The sequence below is a fragment of the Drosophila eugracilis genome, unplaced genomic scaffold (assembly GCF_018153835.1).
Source record: "Drosophila eugracilis isolate 14026-0451.02 unplaced genomic scaffold, ASM1815383v1 contig_1197, whole genome shotgun sequence".
Classification (NCBI taxonomy): Eukaryota; Metazoa; Arthropoda; class Insecta; order Diptera; family Drosophilidae; genus Drosophila; species Drosophila eugracilis.
In genome coordinates this window covers 924,462-946,406 of record NW_024571981.1, presented here as the reverse complement: position 1 = coordinate 946,406, position 21,945 = coordinate 924,462, and the positions used below count along the sequence as shown (strand labels likewise).

Below are 21,945 nucleotides of genomic sequence, written 5' to 3'. Positions count from 1 at the left end.
TGAAAATAAACATTGGAAATATGGTAGGGAGGTTTCTTTCTTCTTTCTTATTTTGGATGAATGATTTGGGATTGGGTTGAGGGAATATACGAAATCATTCACATAATAAAAATATATTATTATAAAATAAGATATTAATAGATACATGATTTCAACTTATCTTTTATATCTTAAAACTAACTTTCATATCATTCCAAATCACTCTAAGTTTCAATACCATATCCTTACCCGTTATGAATGATTATGAATATAATAAACGGTAATCCGCACCCACTTAAGTCTGGATTTTTATAGTAAATCACGTGCCACTGGGACTCGAAAATGCGATTTGATTTTAGCACATTTTTATTTGCAATTGGCCACGAAAGAGAATGCGCCAGCAAATCAAAGAGAGTTAACCAGAAAACCCGATGGGTCCGATGGGTGGTTTAAGAATAAATATAAATGTGCGATTTTATGAGGTATAAATGGCTATTGGCCAGAAGGCTTCATGGTTAGTGAAATTCGTGGGTTTTAACCAGTTTCGATTGGTTATTGCGGCAGGTCGGTCGATCTCATTCCCAGTGATAATAAACAAAAAATCTCAGTTACCAGTTGCTAATATCTATTTACTCTCTCTCCTTGCAGTTAACAAAAAACAAGAACTAACAACCATAACTAAGAAGGTAAACTGGCTAAGTAGAAGGACATTATAGCATGCCAGGATCAAGAAAGTAAGAAGTAAAAATCAAACAATGAGCAATCGCACGGAGCAGGATTATGACAGTGCCACGCCGGCACTGCAACAACAAATGAATCTGGCCCGAAGAGCCTGCTGGAGGAGGCACAAATCCTTCAGCCACGACATCATCCCTCCCGATGCAGTTAGTCGCCTGGAGTTAGCTAATCCCCAGATTGCGAATCAAATCGATGCCGAAGCAACACCACACCCACCACCACCACCGACGGATGAAACCAAAACAAGAATCGAACCACAAAATGTAACCACAACAAGGAGCACAACCTGCACATCCGACTGGCGAGGGATTTTCAGCAAAAGGATGCTGCTCATCTGCGCCTTAATCCTGTTCCTTGGAATCGTTCAGGGCCGGCCAAATACTAGTGCTGTGGGAGTGGCCAGCAAGGATATTGCCGATGCGGTCACCCAGCTAAATGTGAGTATGGCTAAATCTGAAATCTGAAATCGAATTGAAGGGCCATTAAGCCTGGCGTAATACCCGCACATCCGGTGTGTAAGCTCTTTAGGTAGATTGCAATTACGGTGAAGCGGGGGGTTTAGTTAGTACAGGTAGAGGTTACAGGTTAAACAGTGTGGATATGTGCTTAGTTATACTTTTTATGTGAAATTTTAGTGAGAAAAAACAATCGAAGAAAAATATCCATCCATCCGTAAACTATTGATAAACTGTTATACCCAATAACCTTTTTTTAGAAAAAACTTCTAACTTTTTATTTTAAAAACGTTTTTCCTAGTTTTAAGATAACTTAAACTGCTAGTCTCTTGTCTGTATTTGAATTTGAAAAGCGTTCTAGGGGGTCATAAACTAAACTTAATTGTTGTAATTTGTGATGAGTTATCTAGTAGTTTATATGGGAAACTTTAGGATATAACTTAAGATAGGAAGTGAACGTTTAGTGACTGCAACATTAGTGCAAATTATCTATATTTTTCCAATACTTTCTTGGATTTATCTACAATTTATGAGTTATTAAAATGCACATCAAAAGTGACAAGCCATGGTCAAAGTTATCTAAAAAGCAGTCACATGATTTCTTATCATGGTACTTCTAAAAGTTAAACTATTTAATTCCCATCACACATACATATTTTTATAAATATCTACAAAGAAAGTTCTAATAATAGATATCATTAAACTTGTATACAAAACCAATTAGATATGTTAGGAAGCCCCAATTAATTAACAATGATTTGACGTCACTTCGAAAAAGGCCTCAAAGTGCGCACAAAACTGCTTTCTAGATTTCTTGACTTTGTAAACAACAACTGATTAACCCCAATACGCAATTTAATATTCAGCCAGTTACCGCTTACCTCACTGACCTAGATCAACATTTCAGCCAGAACTTATTATGTTTAGGAATTGGAAACGCTGACTGACGACTCAATCGGCAGAAACCTAAAAAAAATGAAAACAAAAACCTGACACTTTCGTGTTTGTCAGTGCGTCATTAACCGGAAAAATGATTGTAATTTTCAATGGCGTGTTTCCCAACTCGGAACCTTCCCCGCCCCCTTCACATACCCAACCCACTAGGTTCTGGCTTTTATTTTCCACAGTTTACACGCCCATGTAAATATTTGATGTTTGCCTTTGGTGGGTATTGGAAAATTTACTTGCTCTGGTCCATTTATCAATTTTCTGCACAGTGTTTGCCAATTATAAAACCGCTAATGCCAGAATTATTTCCCTCTTCCTTCCTGCCTTTTAAAACCAGCTGGCCCAGACATCGCCCGTGGATGCTGTTGGCCTGGATCCAACACCGCCGGTGAGGTTGCCACGTGCCGATCCATTGAAATCCAGCGACCAGGATGAGGAAAGCGGCGCCGCCGGCGGCGAGGGTCACAAAATGGAAAGGTATCCTCTCTCTAGTGTGGATTTCGCTAGGGTAAAGACGCCGTTCATCATTGGAATCTGGATTCTGTCGGCCAGCATTGCTAAAATAGGTGAGTAAGAATGTTTACCCTTTGAAATATTTAACTTTAAGTCAGGGAAAAACTTAACCCAATTAGCAAAAATATGGCAAAACTGAATGCATAATCAGCTGAAAATGTGGTTTTTCCTGAACAGCCACCAATCCTTTACCTGAAGGAAGGAAAAACCACAGTGTCTGGCTGTCCTGGGCGTGGGTTTCTTCTATTATATTTTCCTTCGTCTGTTGCCAGGCAAAATCAATATGGTTTATGTAATTCCTGCGACTACGACGACGACTACGACGAACGCCATCATGCAGATTTGCGTCAAGTCGGCGACGTAACCAAACGTGTGGGCCGTGTGGGTGTGAATCCTGGCCGAAGGACATTGCATAAGTCATACGATGGCTGTGTGCAACAAGCAGCAGCAGCAGGCCTGTATGTTGGGGCCTTGACCCTGCCCTCCGAGCAACAATTGGGCCCAAAAGGCGTTGGCATTAATCATTTACTTTGATTCTCTCCTGGCCACTCTCGACCCTCTCGAGACTTCATTACCAAGGTTTTCTAGTTTTTTGGGTTTATATTTATGTTCGCGGCCCCAATGTCGGCAATTTGCCAACTGCCGCCAGACAGGTTTATCTGGTAGCCCTGTGCCCAGTAACCTTGACTGCAGGCGAGAGAAAATCCATTTTCCTTTATCAAGGACGCTGGCAGGATTTTTTTCTGTTTCTGTTTCCATTTCAATTTCTATTTTTGAGTGGGCTCTGGGCGTAGGTTGGTAGGAATTTTCAGCTGCAATTGAGTTAGAAGAGAGCCCCAAAAATATGTAGGCGAAAAATGATTGCGAATGCCATTTGGCCAGAAACAAACTAGTGGGAAGGTCGATTGTAAAATGAGAGGCTTGGCACTTAACGAGGAAATAAACTTGAGTGTTTACGGCGAGATAAGAATAAGAAGGTTTTTGGGAACTGGCCTTAAATTTTGATAAGTTTTAAGGGCTATTAAAGGTTAATAAGAAGTTAATAAAGTTTTTGGTTAATTGAAATTACTTGACAAAATATTACTAATTCACAGAGGAAGAGAGGGAAAGTTTTCTTCTTTAAAAAGTTTAAACTTAATACAATACATAAATTCGATAAACTTCCTTTCAGCTTCTTAATTAAATACCAAAGCCCCAAAAATGCAAATTGAGTTCTTAAATTTGTTCTTGAATTCCCCACCATTTTTGCTTTGTTTTCCAAGCATAATTATCCTTTATTTCCATGTCCTTGAACCCAAAATATTTTCCCAAAACAGTACCAAAGGCAATAAGGCATAATCAAAAGGGGAAACAAAAGGGGCTAACAAAGGGCAAAGGGTATAAACTAGAGAGGGTTCACTATCAAAAGGAAAACCACCCGAAAATTGCATGCAAATTTGCCATCATTTCCCTCGACTTACGAATATTTTTGTTTTTATGGCTGTTTTTTTCACAATTAATGGAAATATTTCAGCAATTGCGTTGCAAGAATATTTTGTAAACATTTTGTAATACATTTTATATCAAAATTGAATAAAAATTTTACTTTTCAGGTTTCCATATGACGCCCAAGCTGCATCTAATATTTCCGGAGTCGTGTCTGCTGATTGTCGTGGGCGTTGTCATTGGGGTGGTGCTCTATTTTTGCACCGATGTTGCCGTCTCCCCGCTAACACCGAACACGTTCTTCTTCTATATGCTGCCACCGATTATCCTGGACGCCGGATACTTTATGCCCAATCGATTGTTCTTCGACAACCTGGGCACCATCCTGCTAATGGCAGTGGTCGGTACCATCTTCAACATAGCCACCATCGGTGAGTCTAGTAACCCGAGATGGATTCGATTTTAGTCCTTGGGGGTGCTGTCGTTTAGTTGATGGTTAAGTAGTTAAGTAAACAAAGGTGGTCCACTGGGGTAATCCCATCCATCTATGTCCATCAGTTGGAAAATGGTCAATGGGAGTCGTTTTGAGTCCTCGATTTGTGGGAGGTCATTGTGTTTGTTTGTTTAGGTTTGGGGTTAGCTCAGGAGTGAACTTAACTTAGTTTATTAAAGGCAAACAATGAGTCAATGTTAAGTTAGTCTTTCTTTATAAGAGATTTTGGTTTAATAAGCTTAATATATATAGAGTTTATATCATTAGATTGAAAGTTAGAAGTTAAGCTCTTGACTTTATCATATCTTCTCACACTTTTCCTATTGATTTAGTCACCTTCTTTTCCTTTATTGACTTTGCCACTTCCTGGAGTGCAACTTAAGCTTAACTATTGACAATTTTTAATTTAATTTGAAGTACTTAGCTGCAGTCTAAATTAAACAAACAGCACTTGTTAAATGATTGACAATCACAATAGGTGTCAGCGACGGCAGCAATTAGACACCTGATGATACAGATGAGTAAGCACACACACCCGCTGAATCGTTCGGAAATGCCGCCTTTTTTTTATGAGCTATCCACTGAAAAGAAAACTACAATGCTTTGTTTTCAATTCCAATAAATTAGGCGACACGCGAGGGGCGTGCCACTGGCCGCTTAGATGTGATTTACACAGAGTGTGGCAAAACATGCGATTGTTGTACATTGAGATGCTGCCACAGCAGATGTTGAAGTGTGATGAGAGAGGGGAAAGGGGTTAGTTAGATGAATGACCGAAACCGCAAAACGGAGAGCGGGATATACGCTCGAGTTGCCACAAGCTGTTGCCCCTCTCCCTACAGCCAGACTTTGCCAATTACTTATGCTTAACAAATTGGATTACATATCACAATGAGCGGACATTTCTGTTGACTTATCTCTCGCGATTCATTTGGAAAAGTGGAAATTCCATTTCCATTACTCATTCAAGGGCTATTATATAGAGATAAATCTCTTATATAAGTTTTAGATAGCTAACAAGGCTGTATAGAAAAGTTAATTGCCGTTTTCTGGGTTGTTTTTTAATTAATAAACATATCGTTGGAATGAAATTGTGAAGGAAATTAAGGGCTAAACTGTTTCTTAAGTTAGATGGTTATTTTGTTTACTTTTAACATTAAGAAATGTATAAAGATGTACTTACTCATACTTAATCAAAGAATAAATAATTGAAGGAAGCTATTTCCATGCCACCAAAGGCATCATTAAAAAGCCTTACTAGTGCCACAAATTTCTGCTTATTGAAGAGCTCTACAAGCTAAATTTCATTGCAAACATTCAATTTGCGTCTTTGCAAATTCAATTATTATTGGAGGAAGGAACACGCTTATCAATTGACTTAAGTGACTTTCAGATGCATTTCAAGTTGCACAAACAACAAGCTGCAGCAATGCCAATGCCACATAGACGGTCATCGATTGGCCAGTATCTAATTAAGTCTTAGGAGTAGTCTGGGCAACTGATGGCTTGGAAATATATCACATATTATCTACCTATATATCCTTTGATTTTATTTTTCATACCAATTTCTCCCTCCCTTTAAAGGTGGCTCGTTGTATGCCTGCGGCAAGATGGGAATTTATGGTGAAAGCGAGACTCCTGGTCTGATGGATGTATTCCTTTTTGCCTCCCTAATATCCGCCGTGGATCCGGTGGCTGTTTTGGCCGTATTCGAGGAGATACACGTCAACGAGATCCTGTACATTGTTGTCTTTGGCGAGTCCTTGCTGAACGATGCCGTTACGGTAAGATGGGTTTTATTGATTGTGGGGTGGGTTGGACAATTAAGTCAACAAGTGCTCGACATGGTTAACTGAGTTTGAGTATTGCTTCCTCTCCCCTTCTTTAGGTTGTGATGTACCACATGATGGAGTCCTACAATGAGATTGGCTTGGACAAAATCATTGCCCAGGACATAGCCAGCGGTGTGGGTTCCTTCTTCGTGGTTGCTTTGGGTGGCACTGCCATAGGTGAGTGCTGACTTTATTACCTTTACTAAGGTATTAAATTTGAAATTTATTTCATATTTACAGGCATCATCTGGGGCTTCCTCACTGGTCTGGTGACACGTTTCACCGATCATGTGCGTGTCATTGAACCCATTTTCATTTTTGTGATGGCCTACTTGGCCTATCTCAATGCGGAAATCTTTCACATGAGCGGCATTTTAGCGTGAGTTTTCTTAAGAATATATAAAATTCAATATATATAGCTAGTAATAACTTATTTTACAGCATTACTTTCTGTGGTATAACGATGAAGAACTATGTGGAATCGAATATATCACAAAAGTCGCACACGACTGTTAAATATGCCTTGAAGATGCTGTCCAGTTCCGCGGAGACCATTATCTTTATGTTCCTAGGCGTGGCCACGGTGAACAATATGCACGTATGGAATACGTGGTTCGTGGTCCTGACCATTGCCTTCTGTTCAGTGTTTCGTGTTATTGGTACGTATTTTCCAGTACATTTTAATATAAAAAATTAATATTTAATATATTTTTTTGAAGGTGTTATTTTGCTTTCGGCCCTGGCCAATCGATTCCGCCTGCATAAGCTATCCAGGGTAGATCAGTTTGTGATGTCCTATGGCGGATTGCGTGGTGCTGTGGCCTTTGCTTTGGTCCTGCTGGTCGATGAGAATGTGGTCAAGCAAAAGAACATGTTTGTTACCACCACGATAGCTGTGATTTACTTTACTGTCTTCCTGCAAGGCATCACCATCAAGCCGCTGGTCAAGATACTCAATGTTAAGCGGGCCAACAAACGGAAGCCAACCATGAATGAACGCATTCACGAGAGGGTCAGTTAGCCATCTATCTGTCAAGTTATATAAACTTAAGAGATGTTTTCTTTATAGTTCATGGATCACTTGATGGCTGGCATTGAGGACATTGTGGGCAAGACAGGCAACTACAATGTGCGTGATAAATTCAAGCGCTTCGACAATCGCTTCATCCGCCCGCTGCTGATCAGAGATCTTAAGGTATATTCTAGTACTAAGTCGGTTTGCAGACTTTTAGGATATAAGCTTATCTATATCGCAACCTAAACTGCTACTTAGGAAGTCAATGAATTGCATTTACTGGATCACATACCCCTGCAAAGCTATATACGAGTTTTGGACAAGAACAAACGTGGAAAAGCCTCGAAATCTGATGAAAAGTCTCGCAGGCAGCATCGCAGCTCAAGTCTTCCCGCGAAAAACAAGTCTTCGAAGAGTCTTAATAAATACGATGAAAATATTTAGTAATAAGAAGAATAAAAGTCAAGCTAAATCTTAAATATATATCATTATTTTGCCATTTAAATTTAGGGCGCTGAGCCGAAGATCATCGAGACTTACTCCAAGCTGACCATGCGCGATGCCATGGAGGTGATGAGACGGAATCCATCCACCATTGGCCAGATGACGGGCACCGAGTCGATGAGCGCCCTGTTCCGGAACTATACCAATAACTATATTGGTGGCAGGTGGGCACCGCCAACCATATACACCACCTGGTAAACGAATTTTGGATTGAACGATATCTCACGATATATATATCTCTATCTTGCCTGTACTCACACTGAATCGTATATATATACTGCATGAGTACGACTAAATTCCAAATTGTTGTAGTTTATTTAACCAAACATAAGCATGAACTTGCACAAAACTTTAGTTTAGTAAACGATTGGCCACTAATCAGATTAACACAATAAGAGCAAAGTTTCATGATTTCTTTGAATATCTTTTACTTCAAATGTCTAAAATTCGTTTAACCACCTCTTTGGTTTTAACTGTACTTAATATCTAATCTTGTCTTTTGATAAACCCATACTAATGATATCTTAGTCCCAGTCTAACCAATCTAGACAATACTTGCTCGCGTAATCTGGACATGGCTGAGCTGGATTATAATCCATCCAAGAAGGATCTGACTGATGCCCGGATCCATCATCTGTTGGCCGAAGAACTGAAGCCTTATAGAAGGGTATGTATCGGTGCTAAATCTTTAGTTTTCATTTTCAATCTCACTTTTTTTATGTAATAATAAACTCTTGGTTGGTTATTCTATAGCAAAAAAAAAAAACAGTTTTTTCAATTTTTTAAAGAACCCCCGCCCTAAAGTTAATCACAGCCCAAAAGTTATATTTCGTTTTAATTGATATTTATGATATCTGTCAAACTATCTGTCACCACTATTTCGCTCTACAGTAGTCACTAAAACAGAGAGTGTTTATGCCAAGTTCTACTGTAACTTCACCTGCGACTTTTCCGTTTCTGTTCTACTGTACTTTTACGGGCATTTAGTTTTCTCACACTCTACGCTTCTGGCTCTCAATATATATATATATATATATATATACTTATGGCTGACTCTATATACTTATATATATAATGAATATAGATATATATATTTCCATCTAGATATATTTGTGATTAATCATTTATTTAATTTCTTTCCCGTTGTTTCGATACTCAACATCTCAACTTCTCAACAATGTGTTTAAAAATATATAAAAAAAAAACCGCTTCGTGCTTAACAAAAATCAAAAAAATATAAAATTTGAAATATCGTGATAAAAAGGCCTCAATACAAATGGTACGAATAAATTGGTTAATTGGTTTTTGTTTCTGATTAATTTGGTCTGTTTCCTGGTTCATTTCGATAAACTCCTTTCGAATTAATCAACTAATTAACGATTAATTTTTGTTAAATGTTACACGTTGTGTGTCTGTACTCTATGACTGCAAATACTCTAAATGTGTCTTCTAATTGGTGTTTTTAATATTTTAAATAATCTTTATGCTAAACTTGTTTAACTAAACTAAAAGACCTTAACTGCCTGGCAGATCAGCTTTAAGTTGGGAATTTCCCTTTTTAAACATTTATTTAAAAGTTAGTTAAATCTAGGATAAATATACACTTTTGCTTTTTGAGTAAGAAGAAATAAATCTATTAAAATTAATTATTTGGTAATCAGTAAACCATCAATATCCCTTAATCTCTGGATCCCCTAATTTCTCATTGAATAAATAAATAAAAATAAAAGCTAATTATCAGGAATATAAACACATTCTTTTGCCAGGGCTTAAATATTAAGTTGTCAAAAAAGTCTTGCGGTATAAAATTGGTTACAATATTGCGATTTAAGTCATATATGCGCCGTTTTGTTCGATGACGCGTTCCCAACGAGATGCCAACTTCATAATGCCCCTCTCATAGAAGCTCGCTTCCCTATTGGCAAAAAACTCGGAGCGTGGCGCATCTTCGACCACCTCTACACCAGAACGAAAACGTTGATACCTTCGTTGCGCGGGGGAATTGGAAACTGTTTCGGTTCCATAAGCTGCACAAATTTTATTGGCGGTTTGAGATGCATTTTTGCCTTTATCGTAGTAGTACTGTAAAATATGCCGTATTTTTTCTTTATTTATATTTATTTATAACGACTTAAAAGAAAAGACAATCAATCAAACACGTGTTAGCGCGTGAAATGAGCTTACCAAAAAGGTATAGTATGACCTGATGCGACGAATAAAACAAGAACTACGCGCTTTCAGCGAAAACTAGCGAAAACACCGCAAGACTTTTTTGACAACCTAATATAATCAATTACCTCTTGAGATTATATAAAATACTATCTAAGGTCTTGCTTAATATTTTTTAAATAAACTTCTAATTATATTCTTTAAACTTTAATACACTTTCCTACTAAGATTTCCTGCCAATGCCTTATGTAAAAGTTTAATTAAAAAGTTCTTTTTAACACTAAGAAAAAACACAATCAATTTGTTTCTTGTTAACACTGACAATTAACACACTAAATTTGGTTTCCCTATTTAGTTGAATTTGTTTTTAAATGTATTAAATGTGAATGTATTCTTTAATAAACTTAACAAATCAGAAACTTAACAAGTTTATGAGATATTTTTTAAATCGTTACCAATCCTCTTAATTTATCTATAATTTCCTTCTAATTTCTAAAATCTGTTTTCTTATTCTTCAAAAACCAACCAAAACACTAACACACTTTGTCTGCCAATATTTGTTATGTTCACAACTATATATATTATAAATAACGTAAATCTGAAAGGGAGGCCTATATATTCTGGGTTGAGCACTTAATAGATGTTAATCTCTACTCTTAAGATGTACAAATGTTTATGGAAAGCCGTGTTCTCACTTACTCAGTTCGTGTTTATGTTAGTTAAAAAGCAATTAATCGTATTCTATATTATATATATCCTACTTATTTAAACGTAACTGTCTGATAATGTACTTGAAAGTAATTGCAAGGCCACATCTCTCTACTTACATATCATTGTGCTGGCATTTTATGATTTTGAAATTTAATTTGCTCCATCAATGTTTTTACAGCACCGTCGTCTTAGTTATAGCCGACACGCAGTAGATGACAGAGATTTGTCCACCCAGGTGAGTCTGTCGTACACCCCAAAACACCTGCAACTTAACTCCTTGCCAATTATTAATAATTAAATAAAAATTAAACAAAAATCGTTATTCTCTTGCAGGTCAATTACAAAATGCAAATGAACTTCAGGCGGATGTTCAATGATCGGAAACATCATAAGCGCAGTAAACGTGGTGCCAGCAATAAGGTGAGAAATATTCATAACTATCAATATTTAAGTAACCTATTTTAATGGATATTTTTGATTATCCTTAGGAGGCCAAGGAGAACGTTAAGCAGAATCATGTCTCGTTCCATGATTTCCAACAGAACGGCACCACCAAGCAGCTCACCAATGGTACGGAATCGAGTTCAAACCATTCACGAAAAAAATCTTACAGAAAAAGACATACTCACAATTCACTTAACAAATATCGTAGATTAGAACTAGGTAAATGACGCTAAAATCAGCAACAAATTTTAAATCAATCGAATAGAAGCATTTTTTTCCAGTTTTAAAAACAAAAAAACATCAAAATGTCTGTAGTAGAGTTTATCTTAAATTTGTAGAGTTTCTTTGGTTTTTTCATTTGTATAAAAATCAGACATTGCAAAAGAGTAAACATTTTTTATTTAACTTACTTTTGAATATTAGTTTGTAGTGAAAAGTTTAGTGATTATTTTAAGTTTCCAATGCAGTTTCATGCGTCATACTAACCTAATTCACCAAAGTCTTTAGTTTAAGTTGTCATGTAAAGCACTTTACTAAGCCTGATTTTAGTTTTTATTTTTTTCAAAATTAATAAGTGTAACTAAGGGAGTTTGTAAGGTGCCAGATTCTGCCTACAAACTCCTTCATAATGCATCACCAAAAATGTTTTGATAAGAAGAAAAAATCCTTAAAAAATTGGTATTTAATTGGTAACTAATTTGTTTTTCAACCGAATCCTTCTCTTTCTCCCCTGCATCGCTCTCCCTTCCAACTGATGCCAAACACACACACACAAACACACCACATTTGGCCAAAAAACCAACCAAAATTTGTGCACTAACACTAAAACATGACATAACTGTTCCGCCTGTGCCCATCTGATATATATATATGTTAACTCCACACGATCCATTCTAAAGACTATATTAACAATGTGCTTAATGAAACAGCCGAGGAGTGCCAACAGAATCCCAACGAGATCAATGTTGTTGGCCCGAGCGACGATTGGGATGATGGCCTGACCTTCACAGCCAAATCATCACGTAAGTGTTCTCATTACGACATTTGTATTACGTAACCAACTTATGATTTTACGTTACTAACATTTGAGTTGATATAAAAGAGGTTGTCTACATAGAGCATAGGCAGCTCCTAGATGGTTATGGTGTCCTCCTCTCTATCTCTCTCTCTTTACTACTATATATTCTCGTATATATCTTTGTTTATCCTGATCTGTGAGCCAAGTTTTTTATCTATTACTCGTACGTAATCAGCAGTCATATGGCAATATCTGATATTTTCCATATCCCGATTGTGTTGCCCACCTTGTTTGTTTTGTTCACACAAAAATGCCATCATTTAATTAATTCAAAATATATATATTTTTTTTGTGTTGCCTGAAATGAATATAAAAAGGAATCTTCAAAAGGTTTTATAAGTATTTGTACATATATATCTATATATATATATCGATTAGTTTGAGTAGCTGAACAAGGTTTCTGCAGTAGGTAACTATTTTATAATCTATAACTAAATAACACAAGTTGTTTTAAACCAAAGATTATATTGATTTTTCCAAAGCAAAATGCTTTCACTTTCTATTTTTTCATTTTCGTTTTTTATTTTTTATTGTATTTTTCCGCCTTTATTTTTTAAATCCTATTTCCTAAGGAGAACCTAATAAAAGCTATAACAACGAACTTTCTACATATTTTTTTCTTGTTTTATGCCTTCCCAATTATTTCGAAAAAAAAACCAATCACTTAAAAAAAACCAAAAAAAAAACACAAACCTAACAAAAAAATGTTGCTGGGCGCAAAAAAAAAATGATAAAAAATGAATATATATAAAAATTACGATTAGCTGACTCGGATCGCGCCAATAACAATTCCCTGATAGCCCACATCCAAAACCTGCCGGGTTTCGATGCTTCCAAGGCGCGCATCGTCGTCCAGCATTATGCGCCCAAGGTCGATGACAGTCCGGAAACAGATATAGAGTCGCCGGATCAGGCCATTGGGCCAACGGCCGCCGAATTGATATTGCCGTGGCGGCGGGATCGTTCATACCAGAGCATTGGTAAAGGATATCTCATCTCTCAGATCTCATCATTCTCCACATAATTCACAAAACAAAAACAAAAACCAAACCGAAACCGACAACGTTTTGAATGCTATATGAAAAAGCTCACTTCTCGCTCATTGACATGCTTAGATTCATGGTTGTACTCAAGATCATACGCATTCGAGTTCTTATCTAAAATTCATAGTTTTTCAATGCTAAAAAAAAAAAAAATTTAAATACTTTTGACAGACTTCTTATGTATAGAAAGATACTACAAACATTTTTAGAAACTTTCCAATTGTAATTTTACTCATAACTAAACTCAAGTTTAACTTAACCAAAGATCTAAAGTTCAATTAAGTAAAAAAACATAATCATTTATCTTACAAACACGCCACCTACATCACATTACGTGTACTTAGACCTCATTCAATGCCAGTCATTAAGTCTCCTTATAGAGTGCCTTAAGCTTAGTTAACTCAAACGTATTTTGTGCTCAGCACTTTGCGCGACTTGGTCTACTTATTTCGTTGAGTTAATAACTTTAATTTAATCATTTAGTGTCTAATATTATAATTTACTTAACTACATGATAAAAAGTCTGATACCTTGATTTCCACAAAAACACCCGCCCCTCAAACTATTAGCCATGCTAAGTGTTGCCTAGACGTAGCTGCCCATCTAATTAGTTATCCATTACATTCTATTCGTGCGTCGTTAACGTAAAATTGGTAGATAATTCTAGTCATCGAATGCAGTTAATAGTTAGTTAATATTGCCAAAGCTCGAAATTACCTGCATTTAGTTGCATTAACTTACCTAAAACCAATTTGAAAAGTCACAACAAATTCAAGATTTTTTTATTACAAAAAAAATCTAAAAAAAATTCTAAACAAAACATAAAATGAAGAAGAAACGTCGAAACAAAGCATGGCATTTTTGTGCATGACCAAATTATTGCTTCGTTTTTATTTTTCTTATTTTTTATGACCCTTAAAAATGTGTTAAATAATGGGAAATCTAAATGTCTCTGTGAGTTAAGCTAAGCTTATCGAAAAAAAAGTTGAAAAATTCTTTTGGGGCAACTACTTTCCTGTTTTCTAGGAAGTTGATCTTAAAGTCTTATTGAAAATTTATCTCCAAATATTTTTCTTAAAATTGTATAAAAATCTATTGTTGCCTAGGGAAACTATATAGATTTCTAACCTAATTTTGTTTGTGTGACTCTTGATTTTCCTTTAGTTGAGCGCACTTTGTTTGTCTTTTGCCCTTTGACTGTGTTCCTCTTCCATCAAATGCGCTTAAGTTTAAATTCAAAACAAGTTAAAAATACTCCCGAATTGGCCTCCCAAAAGAAAAAGCAAACGACAGCTAAAAGCCAAAATCTGCAGTTAAGACTGTATGCTGCATGCCCAAGCGAAGCCAATAGAATGATTTTCCTCTAAAATTATATAAAAAAATTAATAAAAATTAATAAATTATAAAAACTTTCATTTGGTATGTAGTGGCTGAGCATCCTATACCCGAAGAGGATCGCAATCTGTCCCGCGAATCCGACGGAGAGAGACGTGTGGCCACGCCAACTGCCACGGAATCCCAGCTGCCGTGGAAACGCCAAGGTGACGAATGCACGGATGCAGTGCAGCAGAACGAGTTTCCAGCTTGGGCCTCCAACAAGGAGTACTTGGCCTACAATTCCCCCAGTGCAACATTCCTAGGTAATGTATGAGAAAACACAAAAGAAAAAGAAAAGCGTTTGGGGGAAAATAACTACAAGGGATGGGGAAATGAGTTTTTCCGACAATCACACAACAATTTCCGAATGGTGGTTATTGGGGGGTCTCTTTTATGATTGTACTTTCTATATTGAATATTCATGTCCTCAGTTGATTACTGTTTGTGAATTGGCAATAAAAAAGGAAGAGCTGGGCGCACAGAGAGAAATTATGGATGCAGTTGGTACATCTTTGTTTAAATTTTATATCATTCAAAGATTAAATTACAATTTCAATCTCATTAAGATAATAAATAACAGCCCAAAGCTATAAAATTGACATTCAAAAAGTATAAATTTTCTCTGTGTAATCCCCAGCAGATTTGTATATATCAATCTGGCTGTTTAATCGTCTAACTGTATATAGTTTACTTGTTTGTATTAAAAAAAAAAAGAGCACAAGTGACCAAAAATATGATAACCGATAAGTGATGGCAAAATTGCACCCTAGTTTTTGTGTGTTTACTGATTTGTTGTTCATTTCGTTGGGATTTTCCTAAACTTTTTTCCATTTTTCTTTCTCTCTTTTTCCCCGCATTGTTTTCCCTCGGTAACTGTTGCCCACTCCGATACACCCAACGTCACCACCCACCGACATCCATGCTCCACACGAAACACCACACGAAACACCCTGTAAAAACTCTCTCTCTCTGATAACGCGAACCAACGAATCTGCAAAAACATAATAAAGGTGGTATAAACAAGCCTAAACAGCCCAAGTCCGTCATAGGTCTGTTCCGGCGTGAGAGTTCCAGTTCGAAGGCCGGAAGCGTTGGCATCGGCAGCAACGGAGCCGTGGACAGCGCCGCCAGTGGTTCGGATACGATGGTTGTGCCATTGCCCAGCCAACCACCCAATGCACCATCGACATCCATGCATAATCCGCGGCTTGATAAGCGCTCCCAGTCGATATCCTCGGGTTCGCTGGGCGCCGGAGCCCATCAACTGGGTCCGGATGGACACTCCGGTCCGTTTCCGGTCACCGCCAGTCATCGGCGGAATGTGCGACGAGGCTCCATGCTGGAGCTAAGCGGGTAAGTTCAGTGTCCACTTGGTTCAGACACCGAAAGACTACACCTTCTCCTATTTGTATATGTTCATTGGTTCTATGCAGATTATCATCTAATGTTTTTGTGTTTTTATTTATTAGACTGAAATGGGTGTTGTTAAAAGTTGATCATAAATCTTTTTATTACTTGGAAAATATGATAAATATACAAACGTATATCCAAACTTTAAGTAATATCAACTTAACTTATCAAAAATATCAAAATATATAAACAAATACATGACAAATTATTATTATATTCTGCTAGAGGACCAGTAGAAAAGTAGTAACATAAATCCAATTTTTTCAATTTTAGTTTTAAACCCATTTCAGTTCTTCATTTTATGCTTGTTTATAAAATAGCTTACTAATATTTTAATTAACTTATTGGTTAATACTAACACATAAACTTTATTTCGTAGCTCAGATTTCCATGGCTTAGAGATTTTTTAGCGAAATTATTATTTGAAAATAGTAAAAATCATCCCAAAACGATTAATAACCTTAAATAATTAGCTTGATAAATATTTAGTGCTAATTATTTTTAGTTCTGCTTTGCAGCAATATGATCTTGATTTCGAGCAGTTGCTCTAAAAATTTCTTTACAGACATTCAATCCCTAAGTCATATTTCTCGTTTTTGGGATTTGCTTAAGTTATTCGAAATTTATAAGCAAGCTTCTTCAGCCTTGATCAGTCGAATTTAGAAAACCCAAAAGTTGCTTTCAAAGTATTTCCCGTATTTCTGCGATACTTTTCCCGCTTTAATGTTGCAAGCTATATAATATCCACCTCAAAACGTCTTTAGTTGCACCCTTTTCCGCAAAACATTGCTTAAACTGAAAATTTTGTACTCCAAACAAGTTCTCGTATTTTCTGTGCTTGTGGATACTTTGTGGTTGAGCCCCGTCTCTGTGTCTTTTATTGTGATGATTATTTTCCAGACTCATTGCAACTGGACGAAGGCCCAGTAGAGTTTTGCAATTTAGTCCGGGAGCAACCAATTTACTAGGGTCAGCCAAGATCACAACTCCTTCTCCTCCTCTACCACCAACAACAACAACAACAACTACAGTTAAAACAACAACAACAAGCACATCAACCAACAACAACACCAACAATTCAACAGAAACAACATCAGGCAGCGCGACTAACTCGACGCCAACCTCCCCCAGATCAGAGGATAGCGCCACATATACGTACTATCCAAAGTAAAGATCCAAAACTGAAACAAATACGTGCATATTATGAGCAATCCAAACCGGCCATTAACGAATTTCGATACTATCTGTGTAACAGAAGAGAACTACCACATATACTAGCCTACATATGATAACTCTAAATACTAACCACACGAACTTTATATACGAACTATGTGTACTGTATATAGAGCCACAGATCAGAGCATATCATTGTAGTATAACAGTCAGTCCTTGTAGGTAAAAACCTTGCCAGCGATCTTTCTCTGTCCATCATATAGCTCTGTACTTAAATACCGAATGCCGGTGTATAATATTCTTGCAATTGAATTCGAAATTCATTCTTCGCACTCACACTCAACACGGATCTCTAAACTGGCCCCACAATTTTCGCCTTGTACTTTCCACTGTATATAACTTTGTCATTAGGATGTTGTTAATTGGTGATCGATTGATTCAGTGCCAAGCGCTTTCATAGTTTGCATTCCAAAAATTATGCTGGGCTCTTGAAGTTGTTTAATTTATATTGCAGTTTAATTGTTTAGCACGCATTTGTCGTATAACAGTCGTATAACAGTTATATAACAGTTGTATGACAGTTGTATACCAGTTGAAAAACGGTTAAATAACAGTTGCATAATAGTCTTAAAACATAAATTACTAGTTTATAACAGTTGTAGGACAGTAATAAAACAATTTTTCTAGCGTAGAGAACCCATTTATTTTTGTTTCTCTCTGAACTTTGTGTTTGCATTTTGTTTGTATGTCCTTTATGTGTGTTTTTGTTTCATATAACAGTTTTGTATGCAATGTTATGATCCCTATCTGCATCCACCCTCTTCCCCATCCAATTATATAACCCAAAATCCAGTCAATGCAATGCAATTTCGAAATAATTAACAAATATCGGAAAATAAAATTACTTTATGATGTCGCTGTGCTGTGTTTCTTTGTTTTGTGAATATTTCCAACCGGAAAATCAAAACAAAATCCGAACTAAATACTTAACTAAACTAATAACTGGTTAATGAACCAAAAACACATTGGTAAACAATTTGATGAACAAATTATATATTTTTAGCGGCGTCTCATTTGAATCTGATTAGTCAAACCCGAAACGAGCACAGAGCCAGAGCAATTAACTAGCTAAACTGTCCTTAAAATGCACAAAAACAAAACATACACTACATCTCTACACGCACAAAAACACACACACACACACTGACACGAAACTGTTATACAGTTGAGAGCACCTGTGATAACTTTCTCTAGACACAATTTCTATACCTAAAATAAAGTGTATTGTTAAACGGCTTTAATCACACAAACTATGTGTAAGTATTAGAAAAAGTATAATTCCATCGTGTTATACGTATAACAACAACACAGTGCCTGGGCTCGGCACAACTAACAAACGAAGCCACTTAACACCACTCCACTCTTCTCTGTGCTAATCCCGAAATCTTTTTTTTACTAAGTCCTTAGTTTATGTACAAAATCCAAACTGCGGACGCAAAGAAATTGTATTGTATTTACAAAAAGTAAAACCTAGTATAAATGTAAAGTAGAACTGTTATACTGTGCCTTAAACAAGTCTTCCTTATAAGCTTATCTTCCATCTTCCTGTTCCATTTTAATTTGCTTAAATGTAGCGCTCTTAATAAATATATTTACATATTTTTTAATCGTATTCCTTATTAATTATAAATTTTTTAAAAGTAATTTAAAAACAAAATCTACCTTAATTAGCCGTAACCTTCCATGCTAACACTAACCACCCAAAACGAATACCCAAACCGAAATCATTAGCCAAAATTGATCACAACTTTGACATTAACTTTCTACGCCTTCTCTTCACATCATCCCCACCATCGACTACCAACCACGTACAACCACCGCACACACCACACAACACCACCAACAGAGACACAATACCCGAAGAGTCGTCGTACCAGCATGGACACTCCAAGTCCTTGTGCGAGCCGGCGGACTCGGATGACTGGGAGGGTGCACCGCTGTCAGCCGCCGCCGGCGGAGCCAACAGTGAACGAATGATGCGAATGAGCGGTAGGGAGCCCCTCCTGCCACGCCCCTCCAATACGCCTCGTGCCCAAATCCGTCGAATGAACGCTGGAGCGGTGGGCGGAGCAGCAGTTAGCCAGGCTGGACGGAAAAACCAGGTAACTAAAGCTCTTTTGGACTACGAGGATTCGGAAACGGATTCCGAGGAGAACGATGATGATGAAGACGAGGACTTTGATTCGTACGACGATGAGAACATTGTAGTCACCACCTTTACCACACCGGCCACGGGCAGGAGACCGGGTTCGAGTCCTGGATCGGGATCGGAAGCCAATACCACAACCACCACCACGACAAGCATTCGGCTGACCCGCAACAACGACGAGAGCATCATTTGAGTATCGAGCACGGATGGCGACGTGGAGGAAGAACTGGATGATGATGACGAGGATCTGTCATCTGTCTCTGTACCAAAACGTTCGCGTCAGCATCTGTTCCCGTACGAAATGTTCTACTAACTAACTCCGGAAAACACCACCCTCACACACACATTTATATGACCTAGTTTGTAAGACTAAAGTTGACAGAAAGTTAAAGAATAGTTTTCCCCTCAAAAAAGAAATGGTTTAAAACACAAAAGCTTTATAATTATATATTACCAAAACCACAAGAATCGGACAGAAGCTTAGATAAGGGAGTAGCGAAACAAATTGTATATAACACAGATTTGAACCTTAATTAATTAATTAATTAATTAACCAACTAATTTCTTCTTGATCGTTTAAGTCGCTTCTTAAGATTTTTAACTTCCAATTTCTGTTTAGTGTTTAGTCCCGATCAATTGTTATAAAATGTATCACAAAGGTATATATCGAAAAGGAAAAACGATTTAGTGATTACAGCTGATGTGTTCCAAAACAAAAAAAAAGAAAATAGCAAGCAGAGAAAATGGTGTAATAACTAACAAAGCGTAGCCAAAGTTCTAATTAAGCCAATAACTAAAGTTGATTTCCTTGTTTATTGTTTAGACGAAATGATGTACTAAATTGAGGTCACATTAGGAGAATGTTTTGCTAACAGTACTTAAATGCGTACTTAGTATGATAGCATAGTTAAAACGCAGAGTTTAGTTCAATTTTAGCCTTAGTTATTAAACAGTTTAAAGTAATTAATTTTCGATATAGCCGCAGAGTCAGAACTAAATATAAATACAGTCAAGTTTTTCTCAACTGGAACTGTAAGTGAAATATAACTTAAACATTCATCAGCATTAGTAATAAACATTTTATGCATTTTTAAAGAAACTTTTTGAATTAATATTAAAGAATATACTTTCACATTTTCAAACTATATCAAATCATGTTGACTTTAAACTTAGAAACCCATTACCAATGACAGAGACAGTTGAGCAAAACTTTGGCTGAACTTAACTATAAAATATACACAAATCAAGTAACTAATAGTGGACAGGTAAATGGACAGAGTTATGTAATTTATAAATTATTTTTGTAAACTTTTACGAATGATAAGGATAAAAACCAAACATAATGCTGGAAATGTTAGAACGAGCGAGAATTTCGTATGTGGATTTTGAGTGAGTACATGACTAGGATTGAGCTAACCAAGCATTAAAAATAAAGTAAAGATTAACATGCTCAAAAAACCAAGTAAATTATACTAGAAATAGTTGAATACAAACTAAAATTCACTATGCTGACGTAGTTTGATGAAAATGAAAATGCATTAGAAGAGTAAACTCTATTTACCAGACAAGATCCAAAGAGAGGGGACACACGGAGCCAACTGAGAACACATAGTAGCCAATATCCAGAATGGGATATGTTTATTCTGGAACCAACCTACCTAACAAAAATATAATATTTGCTGGGACTGCTAACGGTAAATCGTGGAAATATGGAACACATACCTACCTACTACGAGTAATAAATACAACAAAAACAAACAAAAACTATATATATATATATGTATATTTTCTAACTCATGTGCAAGAACGCCTAGTACCAAACTTTAATTTAAACAACACCTAACCCTAAAACTTAAGTAGTTCGTATTCGCATTATGTTCTATCCAAGAAATTGCCTTCTGAATATGCACACCAGATCAAACAGAATTATTTAACTTAGTTTTTAGTTAACCTTTTTTTTTTTTCGATCAGAAAGACAATAAACAGCTACAAGAGTCGCGAGATCTTGGAAATTGTCATTTTGAATAAATCAATTTAATGGAAAACGAAACCGAAAAACTTAAAAATCAGAGCTGTGTTATATTGTGACCAGGTTTGCTTATATAAACTTGATTTATTCCACTGAATTTCCTAAATTTCAATTTAGCATTCGATTTGTGGCGTAAACAATTTTGTATACTGGACACTGGCTCATGAATTACTTGCTTAAGAAAACTAAAATTGAATTCCATTGATGACTAAAATCGAGAAAGCGTTTGCAATTTTCATACCGTAGGCCTTAAGTTGTGCATACTTCAAAATTAATTAAAAAAAAAAAAAAAAAAAAAATATTGATAGCGCAAAATAATAAAAACAAATTAAAAACACGATGCAAAAAACCGAAAGAAAGAATTGTAAATTGTTAAACTGATTTTAAATATTATATAAGA

At 36.4% G+C, this 21,945-nt stretch overlaps 1 protein-coding gene across 23 annotated transcripts; it reads left to right on the top strand.

Moving 5' to 3' along the window:
- Positions 1–724: 724 nt before the first annotated feature.
- On the top strand, positions 725–21,900 carry LOC108115475 (sodium/hydrogen exchanger 3). Of its 23 annotated transcripts, none has more exons than XR_001772800.2 (21): positions 725–1,154; positions 2,458–2,686; positions 4,226–4,489; positions 6,136–6,335; positions 6,440–6,560; positions 6,624–6,762; positions 6,825–7,042; positions 7,103–7,395; positions 7,453–7,578; positions 7,909–8,096; positions 8,431–8,569; positions 9,167–9,181; positions 10,961–11,017; positions 11,116–11,202; positions 11,271–11,352; positions 12,126–12,248; positions 13,069–13,284; positions 14,775–14,987; positions 15,735–16,077; positions 17,035–18,623; positions 19,214–19,309. XR_001772800.2 is itself a non-coding variant. In XM_041818751.1 (21 exons), the coding sequence occupies exons 1-21, from the start codon at positions 735–737 to the stop codon at positions 19,707–19,709; spliced, it is 4,206 nt and encodes a 1,401-aa protein (XP_041674685.1). In that variant the 5' UTR covers positions 725–734; the 3' UTR covers positions 19,710–21,900. The 23 variants fall into 23 exon arrangements, 22 of the variants coding, with proteins under 22 accessions (XP_041674685.1, XP_041674681.1, XP_041674678.1 ...); XM_041818751.1 differs by having other exon boundaries at positions 7,909–8,066; positions 17,035–17,301; positions 19,214–21,900; XM_041818747.1 differs by having other exon boundaries at positions 12,156–12,248; positions 17,035–17,301; positions 19,214–21,900.
- The last annotated feature ends 45 nt before the right edge of the window (positions 21,901–21,945 follow it).

Bases quoted from the DNA above. Each gene is read 5' to 3' on its own strand.
- LOC108115475 (XM_041818744.1), top strand. From the start codon at position 735: ATGAGCAATCGCACGGAGCAGGATTATGACAGTGCCACGCCGGCACTG. The intron at 11,353-12,125 runs GTACGGAATCGA...TCCATTCTAAAG, and splicing joins CACCAAGCAGCTCACCAATG to ACTATATTAACAATGTGCTT. The intron at 13,285-14,774 runs GTAAAGGATATC...TTTGGTATGTAG, and splicing joins TCGTTCATACCAGAGCATTG to TGGCTGAGCATCCTATACCC.